Raw genomic sequence first — 24581 nt, forward strand, 5'->3', positions numbered from 1 at the left:
ATTTTCTAAATGATATTCACTCAAACTGCTATGCTAAAATACCACCTGAATCTCACATAAATACTCTCATTTGCCACTTTGAGTTTTTTTCATTGGGCAATGAAAAAAAGCTTAAAATGGCAAAGCAGAGTGTTTTGAGGATAAAAATGATATTTTAACATAATAGTTTGAATGAATGTTGTTTAGAAGTCGTTATTTGCTAGAGTGGAAAACAATTAATTCACCTCTTAATGGTCAAGTTTTATAAAAGGACTGACGCCCAAAATGGGAAAAAAATGGATGTCCGAAAAAGAAAAGTAAATAACACACCACCCTCCTTCGACCTCCCTCACGTCGAGCCGTAATCCAGAGGCCGTCGCGATGGAAGGCACTGCGTCCGCCTCCGGCGGCCGGAGCGTCGCCGCTCCCGCGCGTATGACCACCGTATCCCGGCATTACTTCGGCGGCGCCGCGACCGAGCGCGACCACGACCTCCGCGTGGACATCATCGAGGTATGTGCCATGCCAGCTCGTTCCTCCCCACGCGTGCGTCGGACACCTAGCCAAGGACCACTGTTCGTCTGTTCTGCTGGGTCTGGGCGTTTCTTCCGGACACTCGCGGCAGCGAGTTTAAAGCTCGATCGTGGCTAGCAAGGCGACGAGCAAGGAACCGTGCTAGTGTCGGCTGTTGATGGCGATTTGATGCAATGCCAGGCAACTGTTCGGTCAAATGCCGCAAAGGTGTTTGGTTCCTTGGTGGAGTGTTTGGCTTGGATTTTTAATTTTACCCATGCTTCCATACTATATGTTTATACCAATTCTAGTACTGTCTGTTGATCAATTTTTATTCTGTGAATGATCCTTCAACAATTTAGCTGTTCTGTGCCTGCACTTATTTACATTGGATTTTTTTCCACAACGGGTTGTCCCCGAATTTCATTACACAGAGGCAACGGAATTACAACATGTCTCAACAATCAAAGAATAGGAACGAGAACAAAAGATACTGCACCTACATCCGAGATTACCAGCACAACACTTAGGGCTATTCCCAACCAGAACCCGCCAACTAAACCAACGTACATGCCCATCAGACCACCAACAGAGGGGACCAACATATATCAGATTAATATGTACGTATGGTGAGCCTAAACATGCAACTGGACACCTAAAAGCGACCAAACACGACTTCAGACGGTCTCTTGAATTGAACTGCCCACCATCTTTGATCCTACTAGCTAAGCTTGATGATTGCACCGGCTTGGCTGACTACATTTTCATCTTCCTGTTTCTTGGCGTGGAAGAGGAGCGTCGTATCCTGCAGGTTTGGACGCCCGACCATCAGCACGTCCTGGTGTTTCCCCTCTTGGAGCCCTGCCCAATAACGCAGAAAAGAGCAAGCACAACACACTATCTCAGTTGGAGATCTAACAGTTTTTTTGTCGAACACCACTATATTTCTCATTCTCCAAATAGCCCATATAATAGCCGTTAGGCCCACCATGTATATCTTTTCAGCACCAGGAAGAAAATGACTGACCCAAATCAAGTACTGATTAATGTTTGTTGGCCGGCAGTTAGCCCCAATCATCATTCCAATTAGACTCCACACATACTTAGCCATGGTGCAATTGAAGAACAAATGGTTAATGCTTTTAGATTCAGAACAGAAAATGCATTTGAGGTCCCGTTTCCACTTTCTCTTGGTGAGATTGTCTTCAGTAAGAATAGCATTTGCTGCAACAAACACATGAAAATTTTGATTTTCAAAGGCATTTTGGCTTTCCAAATCATATTATATGGCAACCCATTCTGGTTTCTACATAAATGCTTATACATAGACTTCACAGAGAAATTTTCATACTTCCCCCAATTCCATATTAGCCTATCCTTCCCAGGAGACAGAGCACAAGTCATAAGAATATCTCTCAATCTACTTGATTGACATTGGAGATCTTCATTAAGCCATCTCCTATATGACAGGTTCCATTTGAGGCAGCAGTACCTACAGAAATGTTTTGCTCATTACAAATCTCAAAGAGATTCTTAAATTTTTAATGAAAGACACCTCACCACACCAAACATCTCGCCAAAAGTCAGTTTTCGTACCATTTCCAACCCTCATTTTTCTACCAGCCAGGTAGAAACTTTTTACCTTTATTAAATCGTTCCACACAGGGGAATTCTTTGGGTTAGGCTTTAACTAGGCAATACATTTCCCTTTAATGTACTTTTTCTCCACAATTTGCTGCCACAACCTGTTTTCATTTTCAAGTTTCCACCACTATTTGCATAACAAACTGATGTTTAGCTTGCTGAGATTCTGAATTCCAAGACCACCTTTTTTCTGGGACTACAAACTTTAGTCCACTTGACAAGATAATATCTTTTTTTTTTTAGAATTGCCTCCCTTCCAAAAGAACTTCTTCCTAGTTTTGTCTAGCTTGGCATGAATAGTTTTGGGTAAGATGTACATGGACATGTGATAAATGGGAACACTACTCATGCTAGAGTTGACCAGGGTGGTCCTGCCACCAAGAGAAAGGCCTTGCCAACTATTCAGTCTCTTTATAAGTTTCTCATCCAAAGGTAACCAATGTATCACCTGAAGCCTATTCGTAGCCACTGGGACCCCAAGATATTTAATAGGCCACTCGCCAATGGCACAGTTGAACATTTCGGCATAGAAAGGTTTCTTTTCCTCCTCTTGACCAATTATGAGGACTTTACTTTTTTGAAAGTTAATTTTGAGGCCAAAAATTGCTTCATAATTGTAAAGCAGCAATTTTAAGTTGATTGCCATTTCAACATCATCTTTCAAGGGCACAATTGTGTCATCTGCATATTGAAGAATAGCAATATCACTTTCAACATAGCGAGGTATCAACCCTGTAATAAGCTGATTTCGTTTTGCCATAGAAATCATTTTAGCAAGAGTATCAACAACAATATTAAACAAGAAGGGGGACAAAGGGTCCCCTTGCCTAACACCTTTTTTGCTTTGAAAATAAGGCCCAATTTTACCATTTACTTTGACATTGAGGGTACCTTGGGTGACCACTGCTCTCACCCAATGGCACCATTTGTCATTAAGCCCTCTTTGTTCAAGTCATGTGAAGAGAAACCCCAAATTGACCTTATCATAAGCCTTTTCAAAGTCAAGTTTCAGCACCAACCCACTCTTCTTTTTGATTCTAGTGTCATGCAGGATTTCATGTAGGCACATTATCCCCTCCATATTATTTCTATCCTTTATAAAGGCATTTTGGCAAGGATCAATCAGTTTGTGCATGTATTTTTCAAGTCTCAAGGTCAGCACCTTAGCGAAAATCTTGTAGCTAACGTTTAGGAGGTAGATAGGTCTATATTGCTGTATTTTATTGGCCTCTTTTAGTTTGAGCAGCAGTTTAATTATCCCATAATTGAGTCTACAAATGTCTAGATCATGCTCATAGAAATTATGGAACATATTCATCAAGTCAGGGTAAATAATGTCCCAACACTGCTATTAGAATTCAACAGGTAAGTGGTCTGGTCCTGGAGCAGTATTTTTCTCCATAGAGAAAACCGCATGCTTCACATCCTCAACTCTGAATGGTCTAGTTAGATCAGTATTGACCTCATCATTAATTTTTTAATCTTCACCCTAGCAGTTAGCATCAAAATGGAACAAGGGCTTTTCCCCATGACCAAAAAGTTGTTTATAGTATTAAGTGGCATGAAGGAGAAGGTTTTGATCACCCTCAATAATCCTATTATCCTGCTGGAGGCACAAGATAGTATTCTTCCTTTTTCTACCGTTAGCAATTTTATAGAAAAATTCGGTATTGTTATCTCCCTTTAAGAGCCACTTAGAGTTTGACCTTTTGTTCCAGTAGATTTCTTCCTCCTCCAACCTAAGCATTAACTCAGATTGGATATGACATTTTCTTCTAAGTTGAGCCTCATTTAAGAAATCTTCTTCCTCTAGGTTTTCAAGGGTCAGTAATTCTTCATTGAGTTGTTTCTTTTTTCTCCTGGTCTCTCCTCTAATATTGTCTCCCCATCCTTTTAGAAATTTCTTGACCCTTTTCTCTTTTATGACCCACATGTCCAAGCAAGATTTAGCAATCACTGTTTTACTCCAGATTGCAGTGGTTTTAGCCCTGAACTCAAGGTGGGAGAGCCAAGACAATTCAAAATAAAAAGGTTTTGGTTGTCTGGTAGGGGCATCTCCAGTGTTCAACAGAAGGGGGTTATGGTCAGATGTGTATCTGGCAATTTTTTAAGGGTTGTTAGGGGAAACATTTGTTCCTAGTCTTTAGTTATCAAGACTCTATCCAGTTTTTCCATAGTTGGATCTTCTCTGTTGTTGCTCCAGGTATATTTGCCACGCTTCCCTGAGCTCATAAGTGTTTATAATGGAATTAAACATATCACTAACTCTATTTTCTTGAAACTGCTTATTTTTTTTCTGAGCTAAATCTAATAATATTGAAGTTCCCACCAATTAACAGAGGAAGGTTGTTGGAACGACAAATGTTAGACAGTACAAGCAGGAACTACTCTTTATCTTCATCCTGGGCAGGGCCATAAACAGTGGCCATTGTCCATTTCTTGTTTGATCTTTTCTCTGTCACATTAGCTAGAGTGTGAAACTTTCCAGAAGAGAAAGAATCAACGTCAAATTGGTCAACATAAATTCCATACAAAATAGCACCTGACCTGCCAGAGGAGGGCAGTCAGTGCCAAGCATATGACTTTTCAGTATCAATTTTTCTAAAGAATCTGTCCCCAAAATTTCTTCTCATAGTTTCTTGCAACCTAATGAAGTCAGCTTGTTGTTCCTGAATCAGCTCTCTCAAGAAAGTCCTCATTCCTTTTTTGGATACTCCCCTACAGTTCCAAATGATACCTATCATTATTTATATTTTAGTTTGTTTACTGGTCTTTTTATGAGATTCCATCCAAAGCGAATCTTGGTGGTATCTCCTTCAGAGGTGCTTTCACCATCAAGAGTTTGGCTTACCACACTTCTGGAACTACTACTTTCCTTTTGCTTACTCAATTTTTTGTGTTTCTTTTCCTTTTTTCTTGATGAAACAAGCTGGAATCCTTCCTTGTCAGATTCGTCTGATTCCAAAATCAGTGCTAGTTGCTCCTCAAAGGGGAGGGTTTTTTTTTATCATTTTGATCACTAACAAAAGTATTTTGATCCCCAATTTCATTCATAACCTTCACATTATGTCTTGCCACCTCCAAATCCTTAAGGACATCAAATTTTTTCATGTCATTCACAGAAATAGATATACCTATCCCCATAGATCTAGAAACCAAATCTAAATAATTAAGGATAGCAAAAGAATTAGAGTCAGATAGGGATGTACCTTCAAGGTTTTTCTTCTTGGACAAGAGGGTGGCCTTCCTTTCTATTATGTTGTTGTCTTGTTGTTGTTGGAGTCTGTTGCTCTGCCTGACATTGACAACCTCCTGGTCTTGACTAACATCTTGCTGCTGAGGTTTTTCTTCCTGAGATTCTTTGGTCTAAGTGCCAGTATCAACATGTTCATTCATCATCTCATTTGTTGGCAGCTGCTGTTGGACTTGAGAATTCTCATTCACAACCCTGACTACAGTTTCCCCTTCAGGTTGGCTTTGTTGCTCCACCTCTCCCTGACTGAGCTCCAAAGCAGATCCTTCCTGTGTTTCTTCCCCAATGCTTAAAGAAACATCCCTTTCTTTATCAGTTTCGGATGTCACATTTCTAAGCACATGGAGTTCCAACATTTTCTTGGTCTGTGTAGGAGTACCTTCAATAATTCGGGCACCCATTGCATTCTACTTTTGCCCATTGGTAATGGCTATTTTGGCTTCAATAGCAACCAAGGAATCAATTTGGACTTAGTCCAATTGGAGCCATATTCATTAATGACTGTTAATCCCGACGAGGGGATTTGCACAACCCATAGCTTTCTGGTTTCCATCACTTCAGGTTATATGTTGGTTTGCTCAAACATCAAGGACTCCCCACTTGGTGCAATGATGTCACATATTAACAAGCCCTCATCATTTTCCTTATCATCACTTGGTGTGGTAACAACGGCCTTCCCTTTGCCAACATCAGCCCCAAGAGTGGGCGATGGGCACATGGTATTGTAGGTTTTCTGAGCATCAGCCATAAACCATAAACTTCATGTTGGTTTTTTCCAAATGACCAGTAGGTTTGGGTTTCTTAGGGGAGGGATGTTCGGGTTCATCTTTGTTAACCCAAACCCATTTGTTACCAGCTGTATTTGTAGCCCCTTCTTGGGTAACCTCTCTTTGGAATAGGAAATCATAGATGTGCAGATCAATCACTCCCTCAACCACAGCTGGCACCTTGTTCATAGCTTTGCAAGCAATTTTGGCTCTAACATATTCAGATTTCCCAAGATTTTCCTTGTCCACCTCCAATGCCATACGCCCATGCCTACCAAGGAGGCAATATAGCAGATAGTGGATTCATCTCTTCTGTCAAAAGGTATGCCTTTGATTCTGAACCAAGCCATTTCCAGAGGGCCTTTAGACCCCATAGATGAGTTTCATTGATTAACCTTGATAATAGCAGTTGGGACAATCCTCATTCTCATTTCCAAGAAATGATAGTTCTTCAACTTTTTTAGCAGTAGGGAATCTCAGTTGGAATTGATTCTCACTCGGTTTCTTAGCATACCATCTCCATGTAGAACTCGGACCAGCAAGAGTTCTGAATTCAGATTCAATTTGTCTAGCATTAACCACTCCCTCCTTTACAGTGATCATGGCACAACTAGCCAAGTCCCGGGCCTTGGCGTCACGTGATCCAGCAGGGATCAAATAGAACCCAGGACCCGGCATAACATAGCCGCAGAATGAGGCAACATACTCCCAAGGATTTCGCAGAGGGAAGTCCTAAGTTGTTATATCCTCCCCGACTTGGTTGGTATTGTCGTCACCCCCTTCATCGTTCATGCCCCCCCCCCCCCCCTGATTTGCTGCTGATCCTGACCGCATTCATTGGTCATTGTACCTTCCCCTTGTTGGGTATGGGGTTCCTCGGACAAATCCTTGTCCTGGTTGGTAGGCCTCTTTTGCCGTTTCTCCCGATTCCATTGCCCCCATTGACCCTGTTCGTTCAGAGGGCGGTCATTGGCTCTACCGCCCTTGCCTCTCCTGAAGCCACCGCGTGCACCATGGCGGCCAGGCCCGCGGCCAAAACCACCGGCGTTGGGACCACCGTGGTGAGGCGCAAATCGCTCACGATCAGCCATGTTTATTCTCACCCGAGGGGGATCTTTCACCACCCGCACGAAAGATCTGGTGTCACCTCCTAACGTTGATCACTCAAATCCCTTGACCGAACCATGAAGGGGAACGACATAAGATTTGAGTTTGTTGGATCGCACCTCCGTGCTGTGGACCACCACCTTGTCGCACATCCCGACCTTAGCACTCCGCCTCCATAGATGCTCGACCTTATGGTCCCAATCCGATCTAGGGTTAGGGAAAGAGAGAGATGGAGGAGGCGGAGAGGATGAGGAGAACGAGACTGGCGAGGAATGAGGATGTGGCTCGTCAGATGCGAAACGAGATGGGAATATACTGGCACTGTTCTTCGCTCGCTCGGGCCCGGTGTCGGTGGCAGCCATGGGCTGACTTCGGGGTCCCGCTCCTGGGAGAGCGAGACATGTCGAACCGGCGTGAAGATCTACGTGTCCTGGAATCGGACCAGCTTCGTGGAGGGCTGCGTGGTTGCCGGTGGCCGGCTCACCGGCGATCGGAACGGTGAGATTCTCACATCGCCCTTTCACCAGAGCTCCCTTCCCCCTTGTCGCAACCAGAGCCCCCTCCTTTTTCAGTTTCATCCCGTCTTGCTTTGTTGCAACCAGAGCCCCCTCCTTATGTACATTGGATATCTACTTTATCTTGCTTTGTTGCATATTGTCTTGTCCTGACAAGCTGCTTTTGGTTGGATTTACAGAATATCGAAGAGGACTATGGCATGTTTGTCTGGCCATGCAGTGTCATTCTGGCCGAGTACGTGTGGCAGCAGAGATCACGGTTCTCTGGCTCCAGAGTTGTTGAGGTACTACTTCTCATCTTTATGCTACCCTGAATGTTCGCGGCCAATGACCGTTGTGGACTTGTGGTCCACTTGTTATTGCAATAAAGTGTAAATCGCAATTCACTGAATAATCTTAGCTCAATAGCTGGTAAGTAAGTCCCAGTTCCTTTGTAGTCCATGTATGAGGCTGAAAAGTCTCTTCTCTTCACGGAATCCCACATTCATCTATGGTGAGATTATTGATGCAAAATAGAAGAGTAATAATGTTGATATTAATGTTTTACACTCATTTCTGATTTGCATACATGACTTACAGCTTGGCGCTGGAACCTCCCTACCAGGATTAGTAGCTGCAAAGGTTAGAGCAGATGTAACACTGACAGACATTGCACATAATACAGAAGTTAGTTCCAACCCATCTTAGAATCCTTATTAGCTGTTCCTTGTCAGTGTTTCAGTATTGATTGGTTTCCTCTTTGTTTTCAATGACTAGGTACTGAACAACATCAGAAGAATATGCGCTCTCAATAATGCCAACTGCACTGTATGGTTTGATTTGGAGGACAGAATTTTACATGTTACATTCTATCTGAACTCAGAGCTCACAATTAGATCATAACCATGCAGGTATCAGGACTTACCTGGGGAGATTGGGATGAGCCGGTATTCGATTTGCATCCTGACATTATTCTTGGAGCTGATGTGCTTTACGATTCAGCAAGTGAGCTGCTCGTCTACTCTACCATGTCTAGTAAATTACTGTTATTTCTTAAATGTGGATGATCATTTGCTGGCCTGTGCCTTCACCAGGCTGCCCATTTCCATTTGTATTCTCATCATTTTGACTGACCGACATACCACTGCATCTATCTGGCAAGATTTTGATGATCTCTTCGCGACAGTTACCTTTCTCCTGGAAAATTCTCCTGGGGCGGTGTTCATAACCACATACCACAATCGCAGGTCCCAACGAATCGTTTCATCCCCTTTCACTTGGAACAAGTGTGGCATACTACATTCATTTCCGATAAATCAGTTGGTTTTCTCTATGCAGTGGTCATCATCTGATCGAGTTTTTGATGGTGAAGTGGGGTTTGAAGTGTTTGAAACTTGTGGATGGTTTCTCCTTCCTGCCATCATGCAAGGCTGCATCGCTACAGGGAAACATTCAGCTTGTTGAAATTGCACTAGACAAGGAAAAACCTAAATGACTCTCAGGTGACGTAACAACATTTCGTCGATTATTAGAAAATCTGTAGCCGTGATTCAGAATGGCTTATGTGTCATGTGTTACGATTTACAGGAGTTGACTGCCAGCACAAGGAAATGGAATGGAATGTTTGGTTGTCACACCCGATTTTAAAGGAAACAAGTCAAATGTATTTTACATATATGTCAGGATTAAGTTTTTCATACATGTAGCGACATCATTAGTGATAATATAAACTGTGTCTTAAATAACGAAAACATTTCATACAAAAGGACCCGAAGGTCTGAAAAAAAATACTAAGAAATCTTCAAACGGCAGCGGAACTCCCATCCATCCACAGGTGTTGTCCGGGGGAAACACCAGCCTAGGATATGGCCTTCAAACGACACCTTCTTCCTTCTAGAATTCAGCATCATTGTCCGGAAATTTCTCAAAAGTTTCACCTTCTAAGCAGCATCTGGAAGTTTGGGAGAAGGCAAGCGTGAGTCACAGAGTACTCAGCAAGTGGGGGAAAAGTATGATATGCAGGCTAATGACAAGAAAAAGTTGACTTGGGGATTACTGTGACTATACCTAACTAAATAAGACTCAAATAACCTAGCAACCTATTTACTAGATTAAACTTCAACAAATAAAGAGCATAGCTCATCGGATTTCATCCGACTATCAGACTCACCAGATATCCCATATCCGGCTACCGACTCATCGAGAGTACCACCACCCGACTGCCCAAACCAACCCTTAAGATTCCCATCTAATCATAGAGAAGTTCAAGCCGCTTTTGACCGTGAGCACGGCTGATCGATCAGTTTTACACTCTGCAGAGTTTGAACACTTTACCTATGAGTCGTGATTCCCGTTTTACTTTACATTTCCGGGGTGTAGAGCCGGGGTCTCACTACAAGGCCGTTACAAAGTACCTTCACATCTATAAGCACCCACTAAGATTTCACCGCTAACAGGGATTTCATCAACTGCAGAGGCCCCCTCTTGTGCCACTTAACCGACCATTGGTGCGTACAGAATATGAAGGGCACTAATTACTTAGTCAGGCCGTACACATATAGACATCATGGTTGTGCTATTATGCCGGGTTACAGGCTCCAAGAACCGGTCCTTAGGATCCTACACAAGAACGTACACAATCCCTGCTGTGTAGCTCCACCTCATACTAGCCATCTAGTTGGGATCCCTAGTTCAAGTTACTACAAGATTATCATTCCTCAATTACTTGTTTCATAGACATTAGTCAAAATTCATGATTATTCCAATCCCTGACTGCACTAGCATGACTACCCTTTTCATGTCCCGAGACCCAAAAGAGGCTACAAGGAATGATCACACAAATTCTAGTAAAACCCTATTTATGGGATTTCATAATTGAACAAGCATGCAACTAAGGAAAATAAAACTATAATGTCCTATAATAGCATCAAAGTGATCAAGAACACTTGCCTTCAAAAGTAGGCTGCTCGAAGTCTTCAAAAGCTTGGTCCTGAACACTGACACTCTGCTCATCTCCTAAAGCCAAAGCACACACCGAAAAGCAATAAACAAACAGCTAAATACAACATACCAAACAGGGGCAATTAACTCTAAAAAGGCTATTAAAGGAAAGTACACGCTGCTACGATCTCGAGAGCGCGAAAATCACCTAAATCGGAGCTTGTATGAAAAAGTTACGCTAGTTTTATTGTACAGGGGTTTTTCTGAAGGGTTGCAGGGACTAAGTTGTGAAAAAAGAAGGTTCTAGGGGCTTATGTGCAAAGTTCAAGGATCTATCGATAAGTATCCTAAAGTTCAGGGGCCTAAATGCATAAAACAAAACTATCTAAGGGCTTTTTTGTGAAAACAGTAAAGTCTAAGGGTCTATCTGCAAGTTTACCTAATTTCGGAGAATAACTTAATTTATTTTTATACTGAAAACTCTATTTATTGAGCAATGCTGACGTCACTGGCTGACATGACGGCTGACTGGGCTCTAGGGCTGACATTGCTTTGCCACGTAGGACAGGAACGCCCACATGGCGTGCTGACGTGGCTTGGCTTGCTGACTATATTAAAGCGGACACGTGGCGACTTCTAACTGGCTAGCGAAGGGGTACGGGGCTTTCTAATCTGGGGCGCTCATCTAAGATTGGACGGCCGAGGTTGATCAGGGGGAATAACAGGGCTGACGACGACGGAGGGCGGCGGCGCCGCCTCGGGCTTCGCCAGAATCTCGCTGGAGACACGCTAACTCGCGCTACTAGCCACTAGAACCTACAGAGAGCGGCGGAAAATGAAGAGGGGTGCACAGGGGTTCTCACCGAGGGCTTATCGACGGCCGAGAAGGTTCTGGCGGTGGTCGACGACGGCAAGACGCGACGGCGGAGCTCGGGGCTCGGTGAAAGCGCGACTGCGACGATGGAGAAGCAAAATCGACGGTCGGAGGAGTTCCCTGGGAAGCATGCGGTGCCGGAGAGAGGATCAATTGACAGAATAACGAGTCGGGTAACGCTGATGACGGCGAGGGGGCGGCGGCGCTTACCGGCGATCGGTGCGAGCACGGTTCCGGCGGCGGAGGGGCTTCGGCGAGCAGTGAAATGGACTCTCCACGCTCCGGCAACGCTGGCGGTGCCCTCAGACGCGGTGGGGACGGCTCGAGCGCGGCGGATTGCTTGGCGAGCTCGGCGGTGGGGGTGTTCGGTTTCTCGGTGAGGTGAGGCAGACGGGATGGTGACGCTACGGGGCTAAATAGGCGAGGGCGCGCAACTGAATGCGTGGACGTGGGTGCGTGGGGCGGGGCGTGCCGGCGAAATCAGAGTACGGGCGCGAGGCGGTTGCGGGAGCGACGCAGGCGTGAGCACGGGCGCGGCGCGGTGGAGACGAAGGCGCCGACAGGTGGGACCCGACTGTCAGCGAGCGAACACGGAGGAGCGGGCTGGGCTGCGTTAGCTGGGCCGACATCAGAAGATTGGGCTGGGCCGCGAGTTTGAATGGGCGTCACATTGGTCCTCTGCATACAAGTATGTAATTCTAGGAGCAATGCCATGTAAAGCCATCCATTCGAACTTTTATCCCAAAGGATGCTTCTTTGAACTTTTGCCGTGATTCAGCGTGCATTGTACTATGAATAGCTTATGCAAGCAAAACAGAAAGCAGGTGGTAGCATGCGTGCGATCCAGTCTGTCTACGCCCCAACTGTTATGAATATGCACAGATGTACCGTTCGTTGATTCATTAGATGCAATGCAGCATGAGAGCATGAATCATTCCATTACAATACTCTCGTCATCCACGTGCATTTCTATAGTACACTAATCTCCTGTCAATTGTTGAATGACATAAATTCTGAAAGATATTTTTGCTTTGATAAATTGGAACTGTCGCAAAAGTTGACATATTGGAAATTAAGGCAAGAAATGACTGAACTATCACCCTTCAATTTTACAACAGAAGAAAGTAAGTAAGCAAACATCATCAGTGTAATTATATCAAATGAGATGGCATTCGTTGATCGACCGATAAGTTGCACAACTTCGAGTCCAGCACCGATGATGTTTCCATATTTGCTTTGCAGTTTGGTAGGCTGTGAAGCATTCGGTACAGTAGGCAGTAGCTGGCTGATGAAACTTCTATCAAACTGCCCAGCAAAGCCCACACAGGAAACCCCGTAGCTATGGCAATATGAAGACTTCATTAGCAAATCGAATATCAGCACCAGTAAAGATATCACCAAGCCAATGGTTGCATCAGACCAAGGCACTGGCTTCATGTTGTAAACTCCTGCATGGACCACAAGAAAAAATAGATTGCATACCGCAACAGAAGACAGTATGACTGAAGATTCAGATCATTGCTGTTGGAAATCGTGTTCCTCCAAGCTCATTGCTGCTAGGAAAGCAAAAGGGTGAAATATATGGCACTAGATACCTTTTAGGTCTCAGCATACTCCTCTCAAGTTCTTGTAGTCCTCATAACTAAGAAATTTATCCTTAATTTTGAGCCAGTCAGCTGGTTTTGGCTGGAAGATTGCTATATATCCTTCTCTGTCAGCCTAAATGTGAAAAGTAAGAAGAAAAAAAGGATTAAAGATGTGTGGTTGGTGGTAAACAAAACAAACATACCGATAATAAAGCAGCAAAAGTCTCATTAATATTTAAAGGAAAAGGGAGAATAAAGGCCCCTACTGTTAGATTTTATTAAAAATTCTAATATTCTTTTTCAATATTAGCAAGATAATATCTTGTCACTTAATAATAAAGCAGCAAAAGTCTCATTAATATTTGAAGGAAAAGGGAGAGTGAACAACAAAGCAGTGTACAAAGAGTCAACGAAATACAGGTATTTAGGGTATACTCACAGAAGTATTAAGAAGATCTGGTTGTTTGATCAATCTATCATTGATCTCCAAAAGTGAGCCTTTCACACAGCATCTGTAAAAGTTCAGCATAAAGCAATACATCAGCAGAGAAAACAGTGATGTCAGACATACTTGATTGTAAGATCAAGTGGACAAACCTCACGACAAAAGACTTATCATTTGTGCAAACTTTGCACAATGCTGAATTTTCTTGCAAATATTGTGCATTCTGCAATGTAAAACCAACATCAATTCATGCTGCCATTTATTTAACCAAACAGGAAACACGATTCAAGCAATTTAGTTACCCTTTTGCGTTTCCCTGTGACTTTCATCTCACTGCGATCTGACTTGCCAACATTGAAGTCAACAGCAGTTATTAGTCCTTCCTCTTTAAACGCAACATGGGCTGGAGTTAAACCAACCACACACAATCTAATTTTTTTAAGAAAAAGGAAGCAACCATAAGAATAGATGTTTATGCTCACTAGAAATCTCAATATGCACTAAATCTGAGAACAGGACGGTATTGGCACTTTTTTTTTTTGAAAGAAAAACACAGCAGGGGAGGCCCCTACTGTTAGATTTTATAAAAAATTGAAAAAGAAGAGCATAAGTACAGGAATAGACAAAGGCTCCACAGGCCACAGGAAAGAGCCTAGTTCAAGGGCAGGGGTGGAGACATAACAGCCCACCCCAAAACAAGAGGGAGCTCAGATTCTAGCTGTGAATTCTTCAATCCATTCTAAAATTTTACCCTAGCATCTTCCTTTATTCTATTTGCCTGAAGTAAAACTTCATCAACTAAACTCCTCTTCCAAAAACGCAGCGAAGCTTGCTTCTTCTCAAAACTCACATTGTTCCTTTGCTTCCAGATTCCTCAAGCAGCTATGATGAACACATCGATGAAGAAAGGCCTATTGAAGCTTGCTTTGGCATTGGTCAACATACTGAAAAATGGTAACTGTGAAATCCATTGTATTCCAAGACTTTTCCAGCAATCTTTACTGAAGGCACACTTACAGAAGAGATGAAGGACAGTTCCCTCCGGATGCTCCCTACAAAGCACACAGTTATAGTTGTTGCCTTCAATTTTGTAGTTCTTTCTTCTAAAGATATTCCTTGTGTTCAGCCTGTCCATGAGAAGCCATGTAAAGACTCTGAGTTTGTTGCAACATTTAGATTGCTAGATCCACAAGAAGGGTTATGGGGGGTTTATGTATTTGTAAGGTAGGTTATAACATTTCTTTGAAGAATAGGTGGTAGATCCCCAGATGTACTGCCATGAATCCTTGCCATCTTGCCTAGCATGTAATTTGGTGTTTTGTAGAATCTCTTGTAACCGAAGGTATTCATCATAAGCTTGCATTGTCAATGGTGCGTGGAATTGATCTTCAATCGATGAGCTTGTCACAAAAATTGCTACTGAAATTACTTTGTCCTTGGCAAATGTGAATAATCTTGGGAAAGTTCTTGCATAAGGTGCATTCCATAAGTCCATCCAAAACAACTCTGTTACACCATTTTCAATGGAGCAGGTTGCCATACCTCTGAACATGTCACAATATCTATCCACCAAAAGGATCCCTTTTCAGTTGCAGCTTGTGGGACTTGTCCATCAGAGTACTCCCTCCGTTCAGAAATAGTATGCGTATTTCTTTTGGGCTTGGTCTTCGAAGTTAGATTTTGAATAAGGTTTTCTCACAAAAATATATTATTTATAGCTATAAAACCTATATAGTGTGAAATCATTTTGAATTGTAAACATAGTTTTATAATTTTTATACACTATACATTCTTATAATTTGATTAAATATTAGTCAAGTATACAAAGTTTGACTTTTTTAAAAAAAATACGTCTACTATTTCTGAACAGAAGGAGTAGTATGTAGCCCAAATGAGCTTAACCCATGGCATTGCTTCTGATTGTAGAATTTGTCAAGGTGTTTGAGTAGGAGAGCTTTATTTTGGTTGCCTAAATTTATAACTCCCAGACCCCCTTTGCTCTTAGGCTTGGTGACCTTTTTCCATGCAACAAGCGGTTTGCTTTTGGCATTGATGTCTGATCCTCTCCATAAGCAATATTTCCTAGCCCTATCAATGAATTCAATTACAGCCACAGGAATTTGAAGGGTGCACATGATGTATGTAGGTAATGAGGAAAGCACTGAATTTACCAACTACAGCCTACCCGCTTGTGATAGCATACATGATGTTGCAATGAGCCTCCTCTCAGTTTAATTCATCAAGGGGGCATAGTCCTGCACTTTTAGCTTTGTTGTCCCTAGAGGTAAACCTAGGTAGGTAAAGGGCAAATGTCCCAATTTCCTGCCAAAAAACCTAGCTAGTTGTTCTACCTTATTTGTTGATGTGTTGACAGAAACCAGACATGATTTATTGTAGTTGACTTTGAGCCCAGTAAATTGTGTGAAGGATTCCAAGATACCCTTTAAGCATAACAGGTCTTTTTGTGAGGCTTTCATAAAAAGAATTGTGTCATCCACATATTATATTATTGGAAAATCATTGGTATATCTAGCTGGAATTGGGAGACCAAGGATTCAGAACTCATGAAACTTGTTTATGATGTATTGAAGAAGTTCAGTGGCTAAAACAAAAAGCAAAGGAGATAGGGGGTCTCCTTGCCTAACCCCTCTTGCAGTGAAATGGTTGGCTAGGATCTCCATTGAGCAAAACAACATAAGTTACTGAGCTAAGCATTCTCTGCGTCCAATTAACCCATGTGCTGTCAAAACCCAAGTGTGACAGCATGTCCAGAATTGTACTATGTTCAATGGAGTCAAATGCCTTTTCAAAATCCAGCTTGAGAATTACAAACTCTCTTTGGAGTGTTGACATTAATAGATGTACTCAAAGGCGCAGGCTAAGCAATCATGTATGGTCCTGCTTTTGATAAAACCATACTGGTTTTCATGAATAATAGGTATGGTAACAACTTGTAAGCGATTAGCAATGAGTTTTGTGATCAGCTTCAGAACACAGTTTACCAAAGAGATTGGTCTAAAATCATTTACCCCTGTAGGGTTGTTGTTTTTTGGCACCAATGTGATGAATGATGCATGATGGCATGCAATTCAAGAGTTCCATTGAAGAAATCATCACAAAGTGTGTAGAAATCTTCTTTAATTATGTGTCAGCACTTTTTGATAAAAAGGCCATTGAAACCATCAGGCCCCGAGCTTTGTCAACAGGAATTTGCATCACAACTTTATCAATCCCTTCTCTATCGAAGGGAGCTGAAAGTTGGTCAAGGTTGTTGTGTTTCCTCACCAGGTTATTTAGGTTGAAATACATCTTGGGCCGAGATGAGGTACCCATCCTTGCTTTGTAGGCATCCAAAAGGATGGCGGCCTTTTCATGATGATCAGTGGCTACTCTATCATCTTCACTTTCCAGGCTTGTGATGGTGTTTATCCTGTATCTCTCTGCCGCAGCTGCATGAAAGAATTTTGTGCTTCCATCTCCAAATTTGGTCTATCTCACTGTGTATCTTTTTTTCCAATACTCATTGTAATGTAGTAGCTTCAAGATATGTTTTTTTAGAATGTTTCGGAAATTACTCTCTTGCTGGTACAAGGGTCTTTGTTCTTCTAGTTATTTAGGACTACAAGATTGCTATCATAATCTTTGATCACATTGTTGAGATGAGATATGTCTTTGCTCCATTTCTTGAGAGCCTTTCTGAACAATTTCAATTTGTCAGTGATTCTAGTAGCACTGTTATTAGCTCTAACATTGGTAGACCAAATGCTTTGGACCAACTCAAAAATTCCAGAGTGGTCAGCCCAAAATTTTTCAAATCTGAATAATTGGGCCTTTGGAATCGAAGTGCCAATTTGAACTTTGCATGGGATATGATCTGATAGAGGTTTTGCCAAAGGAAGAAGTAATGTATTGGGAAATTCACTGATCCAATTAGAGGAAGTAAAGTACCAGTCAATCTGCTCAGGAAGTGGGTCTTCTTGCATGTTACTCCATGTAAATTTTCTGCCTTTGAGAGGGATCTCAAACAGGCCTAAGTTGCTGATGATTTCATTGAATATAGATATATCATTCATGTTTCCACCTTCCTTGTTTCTATCTAACAGAAATCTGTAAAAGTTAAAGTCCCCCATGATCATCCAGTTTTCATCCTCCTCAATTTGAAGATTGTTCATCCAGTTAACAAAATCATCTCTTTCCAGTCCTTGACAAGGTCTATAAACAGTAGAAAGCTTTCAAATATTTCCATTGTGCACTGAAGTGAATCTAACCGTAACAATGAATTTATTAATCTCAACAATGTCCCCTGAAAAGATATTGCTATTCCAAACCATGAGGATACCACCAGAATTGCCCATAGAAGGAGAATATGCAAACTGACATAATCTTTTAGGGGCTAACTTTCTGATAAATGAATGATCAAAGTGTTCCCTTTTAGTTTCCTGTATGCAGAATATGGAACAAGCACTTTCTTCTATTTTGGCTCTAACTGCATTACATTTATCTTTGGAGTTTATGCCTCTAATAATCCAATTGAGGATATTCCAACTTCGATTGGTGTTGTTATCCATAGATACAGGATTGCAGAGAACAGACACCGACCAACCAAAGGTTATCACGAAACCACTCATTCAGAGTATTCAACAACAGAAGGCATTTACAATGATGTAAGCCAATGAAGGAAATAGGCCAAAGCCAGATAGCAATCCACAAGAAAAGATAACCCGAATGGATGAAATCCAGAGAATTTAGAAAATACCACAATGTGATCCACTTGTAGCTAAAAGCAAAATGAGAATAACTATCCATTGATTGGGACTAAGTCTTGCTACTCGTTGCTCCTAGCCTTCCTTCCTCCTCCTTCCTTGCTAGAAGCAGATCAACTGTGACCTCCGAAGGGGACAGCTTGCACCTTTCTACTGCAATTTTCTGTATCTCCATCACAGGAATTTCGGGATAAGCTATTCCTTCTTGTGTGAAATCATCAAGAGCAGATAAACCAAGGAACTCAACAACCAGATTGAAATTAGTGATTAGGAGTTTACTAGACTTGTCAACTAGAGTTACAGCAGAAAACAAGTACCTAACACAAGAACAGATCACTTGTCCACAGATAAAAGCAATACCCCAATTATGTCTTCAAGCACATTTGGCGTTCTTAGTTACTACCTAGAAATAATCCACTTTGAAGAGACGCACCATAGTGAATTATTGTCAGGCTTAGGTCCATGTTGTGAAAATGAAATGTTCACCAAAAGATCATACAGTATAGCTTTTTCCCCTAAGAAGCTCAATATTGAATTCTTGAAATTGAAAGCCTACCCGTTTGGATGGCGGTACACATACTGATCATGTCCTGGATTGAGAAAATCTGCCCAAGAAAGTGATAAGACTCAAATTGGAGTACTTGAAGAAGAGTTCTAGAAATCAGTAGAAACATTTTGTTGTTCATAGTATAAAGTTCTCAACATTCCAGTATGTTAACCAAAGTTAGAGAACCATAATGCAGACACAAGAGGCGCAAAATTTTCAAAAATGAAATCCAGGATCCTTTTTCCTACTTGGAATGTGAGACACAAATAAGTTCCTTGAAAAAATAATTTGGACGACGATACTCCCACGGTGATTAAGTAAACACAATCCATACCCAACAATTCAAGATGTGCTCAATTGATTAGACACCAAAGAACACCGCAACATTGCACCCAGATGAAGAAATCAAACTTCAATATAAAAAAGGCATTTTTCGATAATACACTCAAAAAATGACCTGAGAACCGAAGTATTTAGCGGTGCGGTTCCAAAGATCTCGAACCCCTACTCCACGTTAATGGCCCTACTCAATCACACGGGATTAAACAGTAAACACTGCATTCCAATATTAATAAAGTAAGCTCCTCGACATTCCTAAGCTACCATACCCTTGCAAGGACGACGAATTAACACTCTAAGAACAAGCACACCTCAAAATCAAAAAAGCTCAAAGCTTTGACAACAATCAATGAATCAAGTATAAAAAAGTTCGAGACTTTTACCGGCGACGAAGTAGCGCGCGAAGTTGGCCTCGACGGCGGAGGGCGGAGACGCCGGGAGGTCAGCGGCGTCGGGGACGATGAGGGCCCGGATCTCTTCGTCGACGGCGGCTTCCCGCGGCGAGGACTTGTCCAGTGGAGGCGCCTCTAGGGCTGCAGCCTCCGCCGCCATTTGTGGGGCACTTTGGCCTCACCGTCGATGGTCAATCTGATGCAGAGCTCGTCGTCACGGTGGCGGCGGCGAGAAAAGTTGAGGCGTTAGCAATGGCAAAAGGGACAGGGTTTGGAGGGCAGCACACGTGCAGAGATGGGAGCATTTTAGGCCGTTAGATCGCCTGATCCGACGATCAGGGATGTACGCGGGACGTGCTTCGGTGAATCTTCTCCGAACGGTGGATCAATCGATATGAACATAGGCCACTTGGTCATCAGGGCTGTGGTAGACAACGGTGGACCTAGCATTTTAATAATGAATGTATATAGAGCGTGTTTCGATTCCTTATCGCAGCTTGTTTTGTCTGAATGAGCAAGAAATTATTCCAATTTTTTCTTTGACAGCTTGAGCGAGCCAAACCGACTCTCCATCAAAAACAAGGCTAGGCAAGATGAGGTGAGCAGAGAACTAAACACGCCCATAGTTGCTTCTTTGTATAAGTCATTGGGCTTAGGGTGGTTGGGCCACCAAAGAACATGATATATAGTTATTTATTTTGCCAAAAATAGGTATATATCCATGAGCCTGCCCCTGATGGTGGCTCGACGGCTCCGAGTTGTAGACATTGAAGGGTCTGAATATGGATGGCGATGTCTAAGCATGAAGGTATGATGCTGGTGCCTTTGCTGACCCTGACTGTTCATGTGGGGGAGCTTTTGCGGTGGCTTAGGGTTCATCAACATCGTCGGTGCCGTTATTCCTCATATGACCTTGCTATATTTTTCATTTTCTATTGTGTCATCTCTATCATTATTGAAGACCATTACATAATTTCTTATACTTGTAAGGGTCTTTGTGTTAAAATGATAATTGTACCAATCTTCCAAAGTAATAGAGAATCTTCTAGTGCCTATTGCCTTAGAAAAAAGGTTTTTTTTATACATTACCCACTTTAATTTTTTCTAGTCATGCAATTTTCACACTTTTTGTATTTTGCTTTAAACTTCTAATCTTTAAATTTTGCTCCTTCTCCGGTCTCCAGAGGCGGTGGTAGCTTCTTGTATGGAGAAATCGATGGTTTCTTGGGGTTGAGGGCCAGGTAAGGGTTGGGTTCTACAAGCTTGCAAAGCCTAACAATTAAATCAAGGATCCTTTTTCCAATTTATAATCTGTACAAGCATTCTATTCTTCTAGCTCAACATAACAGTATAAAGTTCTCAAACATTCCAGTATGTTAACCAAAGTTAGAGAACCATAATGCAGACACAGCAGTCACAAAAGAAAATTTTCGACAATTAAATCCAGGATCATTCCCTTATTTGGAATGTGGAACACTAATAAGTTGCTTCAAAAAATGATTTGGATGCCATCACGTCGATACTCCCACAGTGATTGAGTAAACCAATCCACAGCCAACCATCCAAGATGTGATCAACTGATTAGACACCAAAGAACATCATAACATTGAGCCCAGATGAAGAAATCAAACTCCAATGCCAAAACGACATTTTTCGGGAATACACTCAAAAAATGAGCTGAGAACCGAAGTATGTAACAATGAGGTTCCAATGATCAAGTGTTGATCTGAAATTTACACTCCACGTTAATGGCCCTACTCAATCACATGGGATAGTGCTCAATATGGAGTTTTTGGTTTGAGGGATAAATCCTTCTTTAATGGAATGGTCAATCATGGTTCAAACCACGATTTTTTTTATGGGATCACAATTCCTCATAATTACACTAATCATGTGAGGAATGAGTTGGAGATGTATCAACCTATTTCATTTCTCAAACCAAACCATGTGTTAGTTCCAATATCTCTATCTTTACTACTGTAATGGTTCCTAAAGACTTCAGGCACCAGGCAAGACGTATGTTGCAGTCTACCCCGTTCCATGGTATGCCCCCTCTCCCAAAACTCGGCGCCGACATGTGGCCCCGCGTGTCCACACCCCTCTCCACATATAAAGATAAAGTAGCAGGATAACGAATATAGATTAAACATGACCTTGTATGAAAATAACAACATCTCATAAGCAAAATTATCATACATCATGTTTAGAATAGTAAATGAGCAGTAGGTTGCTGGTAAAAAAGAATTACTCTCAGATAAATTACAACAGTAGGTCCTAGGACAACTGTGATCCTGCTCCCTAATTATTCCATGAAGACACATCATTGGCGGGGCATATTTCTAAGTTCTCATCTAGTTTCAGAACCTGAATATAACTCTTTAGAATTAAAACATCATGGATAATGTTGCTGCATCAAACCAGAGTACATAGATTCTAAATTGAGAAAGCAAAATACTGCAGTGACATGAACAAAGCCAACCAGTTGTTGTAAAACAGGTACTGACAGAAACTAGAGAGCTATAGCAGCTGCGGTATCAAGTATCAAAATTGGTCATCACACTCTGAACTAGCAGCAGCAACAATTCAGGGATCAAAAACTGGTAGCCCATGAGAGTACCAACTCAACAAGATTTTCACAGTACACAGACACAGGTCAAGTAAACACTAGTTGATCTCCAGGGGCTACCAAAATCAAATGAAAAGCTACAAATAATACATGCCTAAACTAATGTACTTAGAACAACATGCCCAATCTCAGATCATATATTCATTATCGAATATCATAACACATGCAATCACAATAAAAGATAATATATAAATTCAATACCCTTCTCCAAACGATCCTCCTCGGCGGCTGCCAGAAAGGTCGTCACACCATCAAGATACCATTGGTTCATACGAAAACAGTACATCCAGTCACAATCTATCTAAAATATATAGAGTAAATTAATATCAAATTAACCTAATAAAAAAAGAGCAACCAAGACTTTCCTCGAAAATAATGGAGCTAACATGCATGCATGCATGAACAATACAAATGACAATTCATTTAAAACTAATTAATGATTACCATTATATTATATGAACAGAGAGAAAAGATAACAGTTACTTGTGGAGACCACTCACTGAAAGAAGAATTATTTTAAGCACTTCTCAATAAAATTAGGTACATGATGGAAGGTGAACTCCAGTAATCATATTATTTGATGGATTTCCTTTGCAAAGACTGCTCCAATCCACTGTATCGAGGTCCTTCACTTTCATTGGATGACTGGATATAATGTCAGTTGTCGTGGAGGCTGGTAGCAATTTCCAAGTGAAGGTGGCCCACTTTGTACCGGGTTCCTGACCCTTTTTTTTCCTCTGTCCGTTACTGAAAGAAATAAATAAACCAACCACAGCAGAGAGAGAGATTAGAACAGTTCGTATGCTATTGTATTGCCTTTTAATTATAAATTTAGGATTTTGTACAGTTTCTGCAAGAAAGTGCTAATGCTATGTTTATTTCATTATATACAGGGAAAAAGGCTCCAGTTCTTGGCACCTTATAGCGTGACAGATTTAAAATGTACTAGGTAGAGTTGATAATGAAAATAAAGGAACAAAGAAACAAAAGGTTGTGGTGATATAAAGGGAGAGTCGAAGTGCTCTTTAGGTATACTACCTCTAGGTGGCTTTAATGTTCTTTTAGCATGTAACACATAATATATACTAGTGCTTCATCCTTAAAAGTCAAAAAAGGTCTGGATAAGAAACATCAAGCTACTATTCTTAATTTTGGTAGGCAAAGAGGAACTATCAATCTCGCTAAGATTGACGAATTCCGCCTCAAGTCCACCATGTCCCGCCGCTCGCCGTTCCTCGCGCACCACCACCCGCACCACCCGGCGGGAATCGAGGCCTCGTCCGCGGCCGAGATCGACGACCACCACAAGATCCGCCGCATGCGCCGCGCGCTTGATTCGTCCGACGTCGAGCTCGTCAAGCTCATGGTAATGGGCGAGGGGATCAACCTCGACGAGGCACTCGCGCTGCACTACGCTGTGGGGAACTGCAGCCGTGAGGTCGTCAAGGCTCTGCTGGAGCTCGGCGCCGGCGACGTCAACCACCCGGCGGGGCCCGCCGGGAAGACGCCACTTCACGTCGTGGCCGAGATGGTGTGCCCAGACATGGTCGCAGTGCTGCTCGACCACCACGCCGACCCCAACGTACGCACCGTCGACGGCGTCACGCCGCTCGACATCCTCCGCACGCTCACCTCCGACTTCCTCTTTAAGGGCGCGGTGCCGGGCCTCGCGCACATCGAGCCCAACAAGCTCCGGCTATGCCTAGAGCTCGTGCAATCGGCGGCCATGGTCATGTCCCGTGAGGACGCGCACACTGCAGCAGCGCCGGTCAATGCCGCGCCGATGTACAGCAAGCCTCCTGGTGGCGCCGGCCCAGTAAATAACTAAAGACCTGAGGTACCCTAATGCTCCATTTGGTTCCTGGAATTGAATTGGTTTTCTGGAATTGGAGAACAAATTCTATTTCCTAATGAATTGGAATTGGTCTGTAATTCTAATTCTGTTGTTTGGTTGCAAACTGAATTCGCCTGATAGAAACCTGATGCAATTCAATTCCTAAACCTGTTTGGATCTACCATTTTTGAAATTGTTTACGTGTGATCTCTTGTAAACTATTTTTTATACAAACATATTACCCACCTGGTAAATGTTAATTACAGCCGAGATCTCTTCTCTCTTGTAATCACACTACGTATTTACAAGCAGCACTTAAATATTGTTATCTACATTCACTTCATGAAACTACTGCTGGAAAACTGGAAACAAGCTGCCAAATTTGTTGGGCGGAAAAAACAATACATTGGGTAGGGCCAGAAGCTAAACTAGAAACTAGAAACACGCTGTCACATACTTAGAATATTGCGAGATCATT

The 24581-nt window shown here is 42.2% G+C and overlaps 3 protein-coding genes across 7 annotated transcripts; 2 read left to right on the forward strand and 1 right to left on the reverse strand.

Annotated features, from left to right (window-relative positions):
* The first annotated feature begins 290 nt into the window (after positions 1-290).
* Positions 291-12484, forward strand: LOC133918240 (uncharacterized). Of its 4 annotated transcripts, none has more exons than XM_062361998.1 (9): positions 291-492; positions 7958-8062; positions 8358-8444; positions 8535-8585; positions 8669-8762; positions 8920-9004; positions 9096-9259; positions 9345-9381; positions 12242-12484. In XM_062361998.1, the coding sequence occupies exons 1-7, from the start codon at positions 361-363 to the stop codon at positions 9250-9252; spliced, it is 711 nt and encodes a 236-aa protein (XP_062217982.1). In that variant the 5' UTR covers positions 291-360; the 3' UTR covers positions 9253-9259; positions 9345-9381; positions 12242-12484. The 4 variants fall into 4 exon arrangements, with proteins under 4 accessions (XP_062217982.1, XP_062217985.1, XP_062217984.1 ...); XM_062362001.1 differs by having other exon boundaries at positions 8944-9004; XM_062362000.1 differs by lacking the exon at positions 12242-12484 and having other exon boundaries at positions 9345-9426.
* Positions 12485-12582: 98 nt separating this feature from the next.
* On the reverse strand, positions 12583-20050 carry LOC133918242 (uncharacterized). 2 transcript variants are annotated; one of them, XM_062362003.1, is made up of 7 exons: positions 19635-20050; positions 18922-18970; positions 13905-14031; positions 13755-13825; positions 13597-13669; positions 13167-13290; positions 12583-13073 (listed from the first exon to the last, which is right to left on the reverse strand). In XM_062362003.1, exons 1-6 carry the CDS (start codon positions 19801-19803, stop codon positions 13177-13179), a joined length of 603 nt encoding a protein of 200 aa, XP_062217987.1. In that variant the 5' UTR covers positions 19804-20050; the 3' UTR covers positions 12583-13073; positions 13167-13176. The 2 variants fall into 2 exon arrangements, with proteins under 2 accessions (XP_062217987.1, XP_062217986.1); XM_062362002.1 differs by having other exon boundaries at positions 12583-13019; positions 19635-20046.
* A 186-nt stretch (positions 20051-20236) lies between these two features.
* LOC133917288 (BTB/POZ domain and ankyrin repeat-containing protein NPR5-like) lies at positions 20237-24284 on the forward strand. Its single transcript, XM_062361199.1, has 2 exons — positions 20237-20241; positions 23359-24284. Exons 1-2 carry the CDS (start codon positions 20237-20239, stop codon positions 24095-24097), a joined length of 744 nt encoding a protein of 247 aa, XP_062217183.1. The 3' UTR covers positions 24098-24284.
* Positions 24285-24581: the final 297 nt, after the last annotated feature.

This window comes from Phragmites australis, chromosome 5 (assembly GCF_958298935.1).
Source record: "Phragmites australis chromosome 5, lpPhrAust1.1, whole genome shotgun sequence".
Classification (NCBI taxonomy): Eukaryota; Viridiplantae; Streptophyta; class Magnoliopsida; order Poales; family Poaceae; genus Phragmites; species Phragmites australis.

What these genes read in the sequence shown, in the direction of transcription:
- LOC133918240 (XM_062361998.1), top strand. Translation starts at nt 361, where the DNA reads ATGGAAGGCACTGCGTCCGCCTCCGGCGGCCGGAGCGTCGCCGCTCCC. An exon ending in ACATTGCACATAATACAGAA is followed by an intron (nt 8,445 to 8,534) that starts GTTAGTTCCAAC and finishes TTCAATGACTAG; the next exon opens with GTACTGAACAACATCAGAAG. An exon ending in TGTGCTTTACGATTCAGCAA is followed by an intron (nt 8,763 to 8,919) that starts GTGAGCTGCTCG and finishes CTATCTGGCAAG; the next exon opens with ATTTTGATGATCTCTTCGCG.
- LOC133918242 (XM_062362003.1), bottom strand. Translation starts at nt 19,803, where the DNA reads ATGGCGGCGGAGGCTGCAGCCCTAGAGGCGCCTCCACTGGACAAGTCC. An exon ending in CGCGCGCTACTTCGTCGCCG is followed by an intron (nt 18,971 to 19,634) that starts GTAAAAGTCTCG and finishes TTTCTTGGGCAG; the next exon opens with ATTTTCTCAATCCAGGACAT. An exon ending in TCACAGGGAAACGCAAAAGG is followed by an intron (nt 13,826 to 13,904) that starts GTAACTAAATTG and finishes TTTACATTGCAG; the next exon opens with AATGCACAATATTTGCAAGA.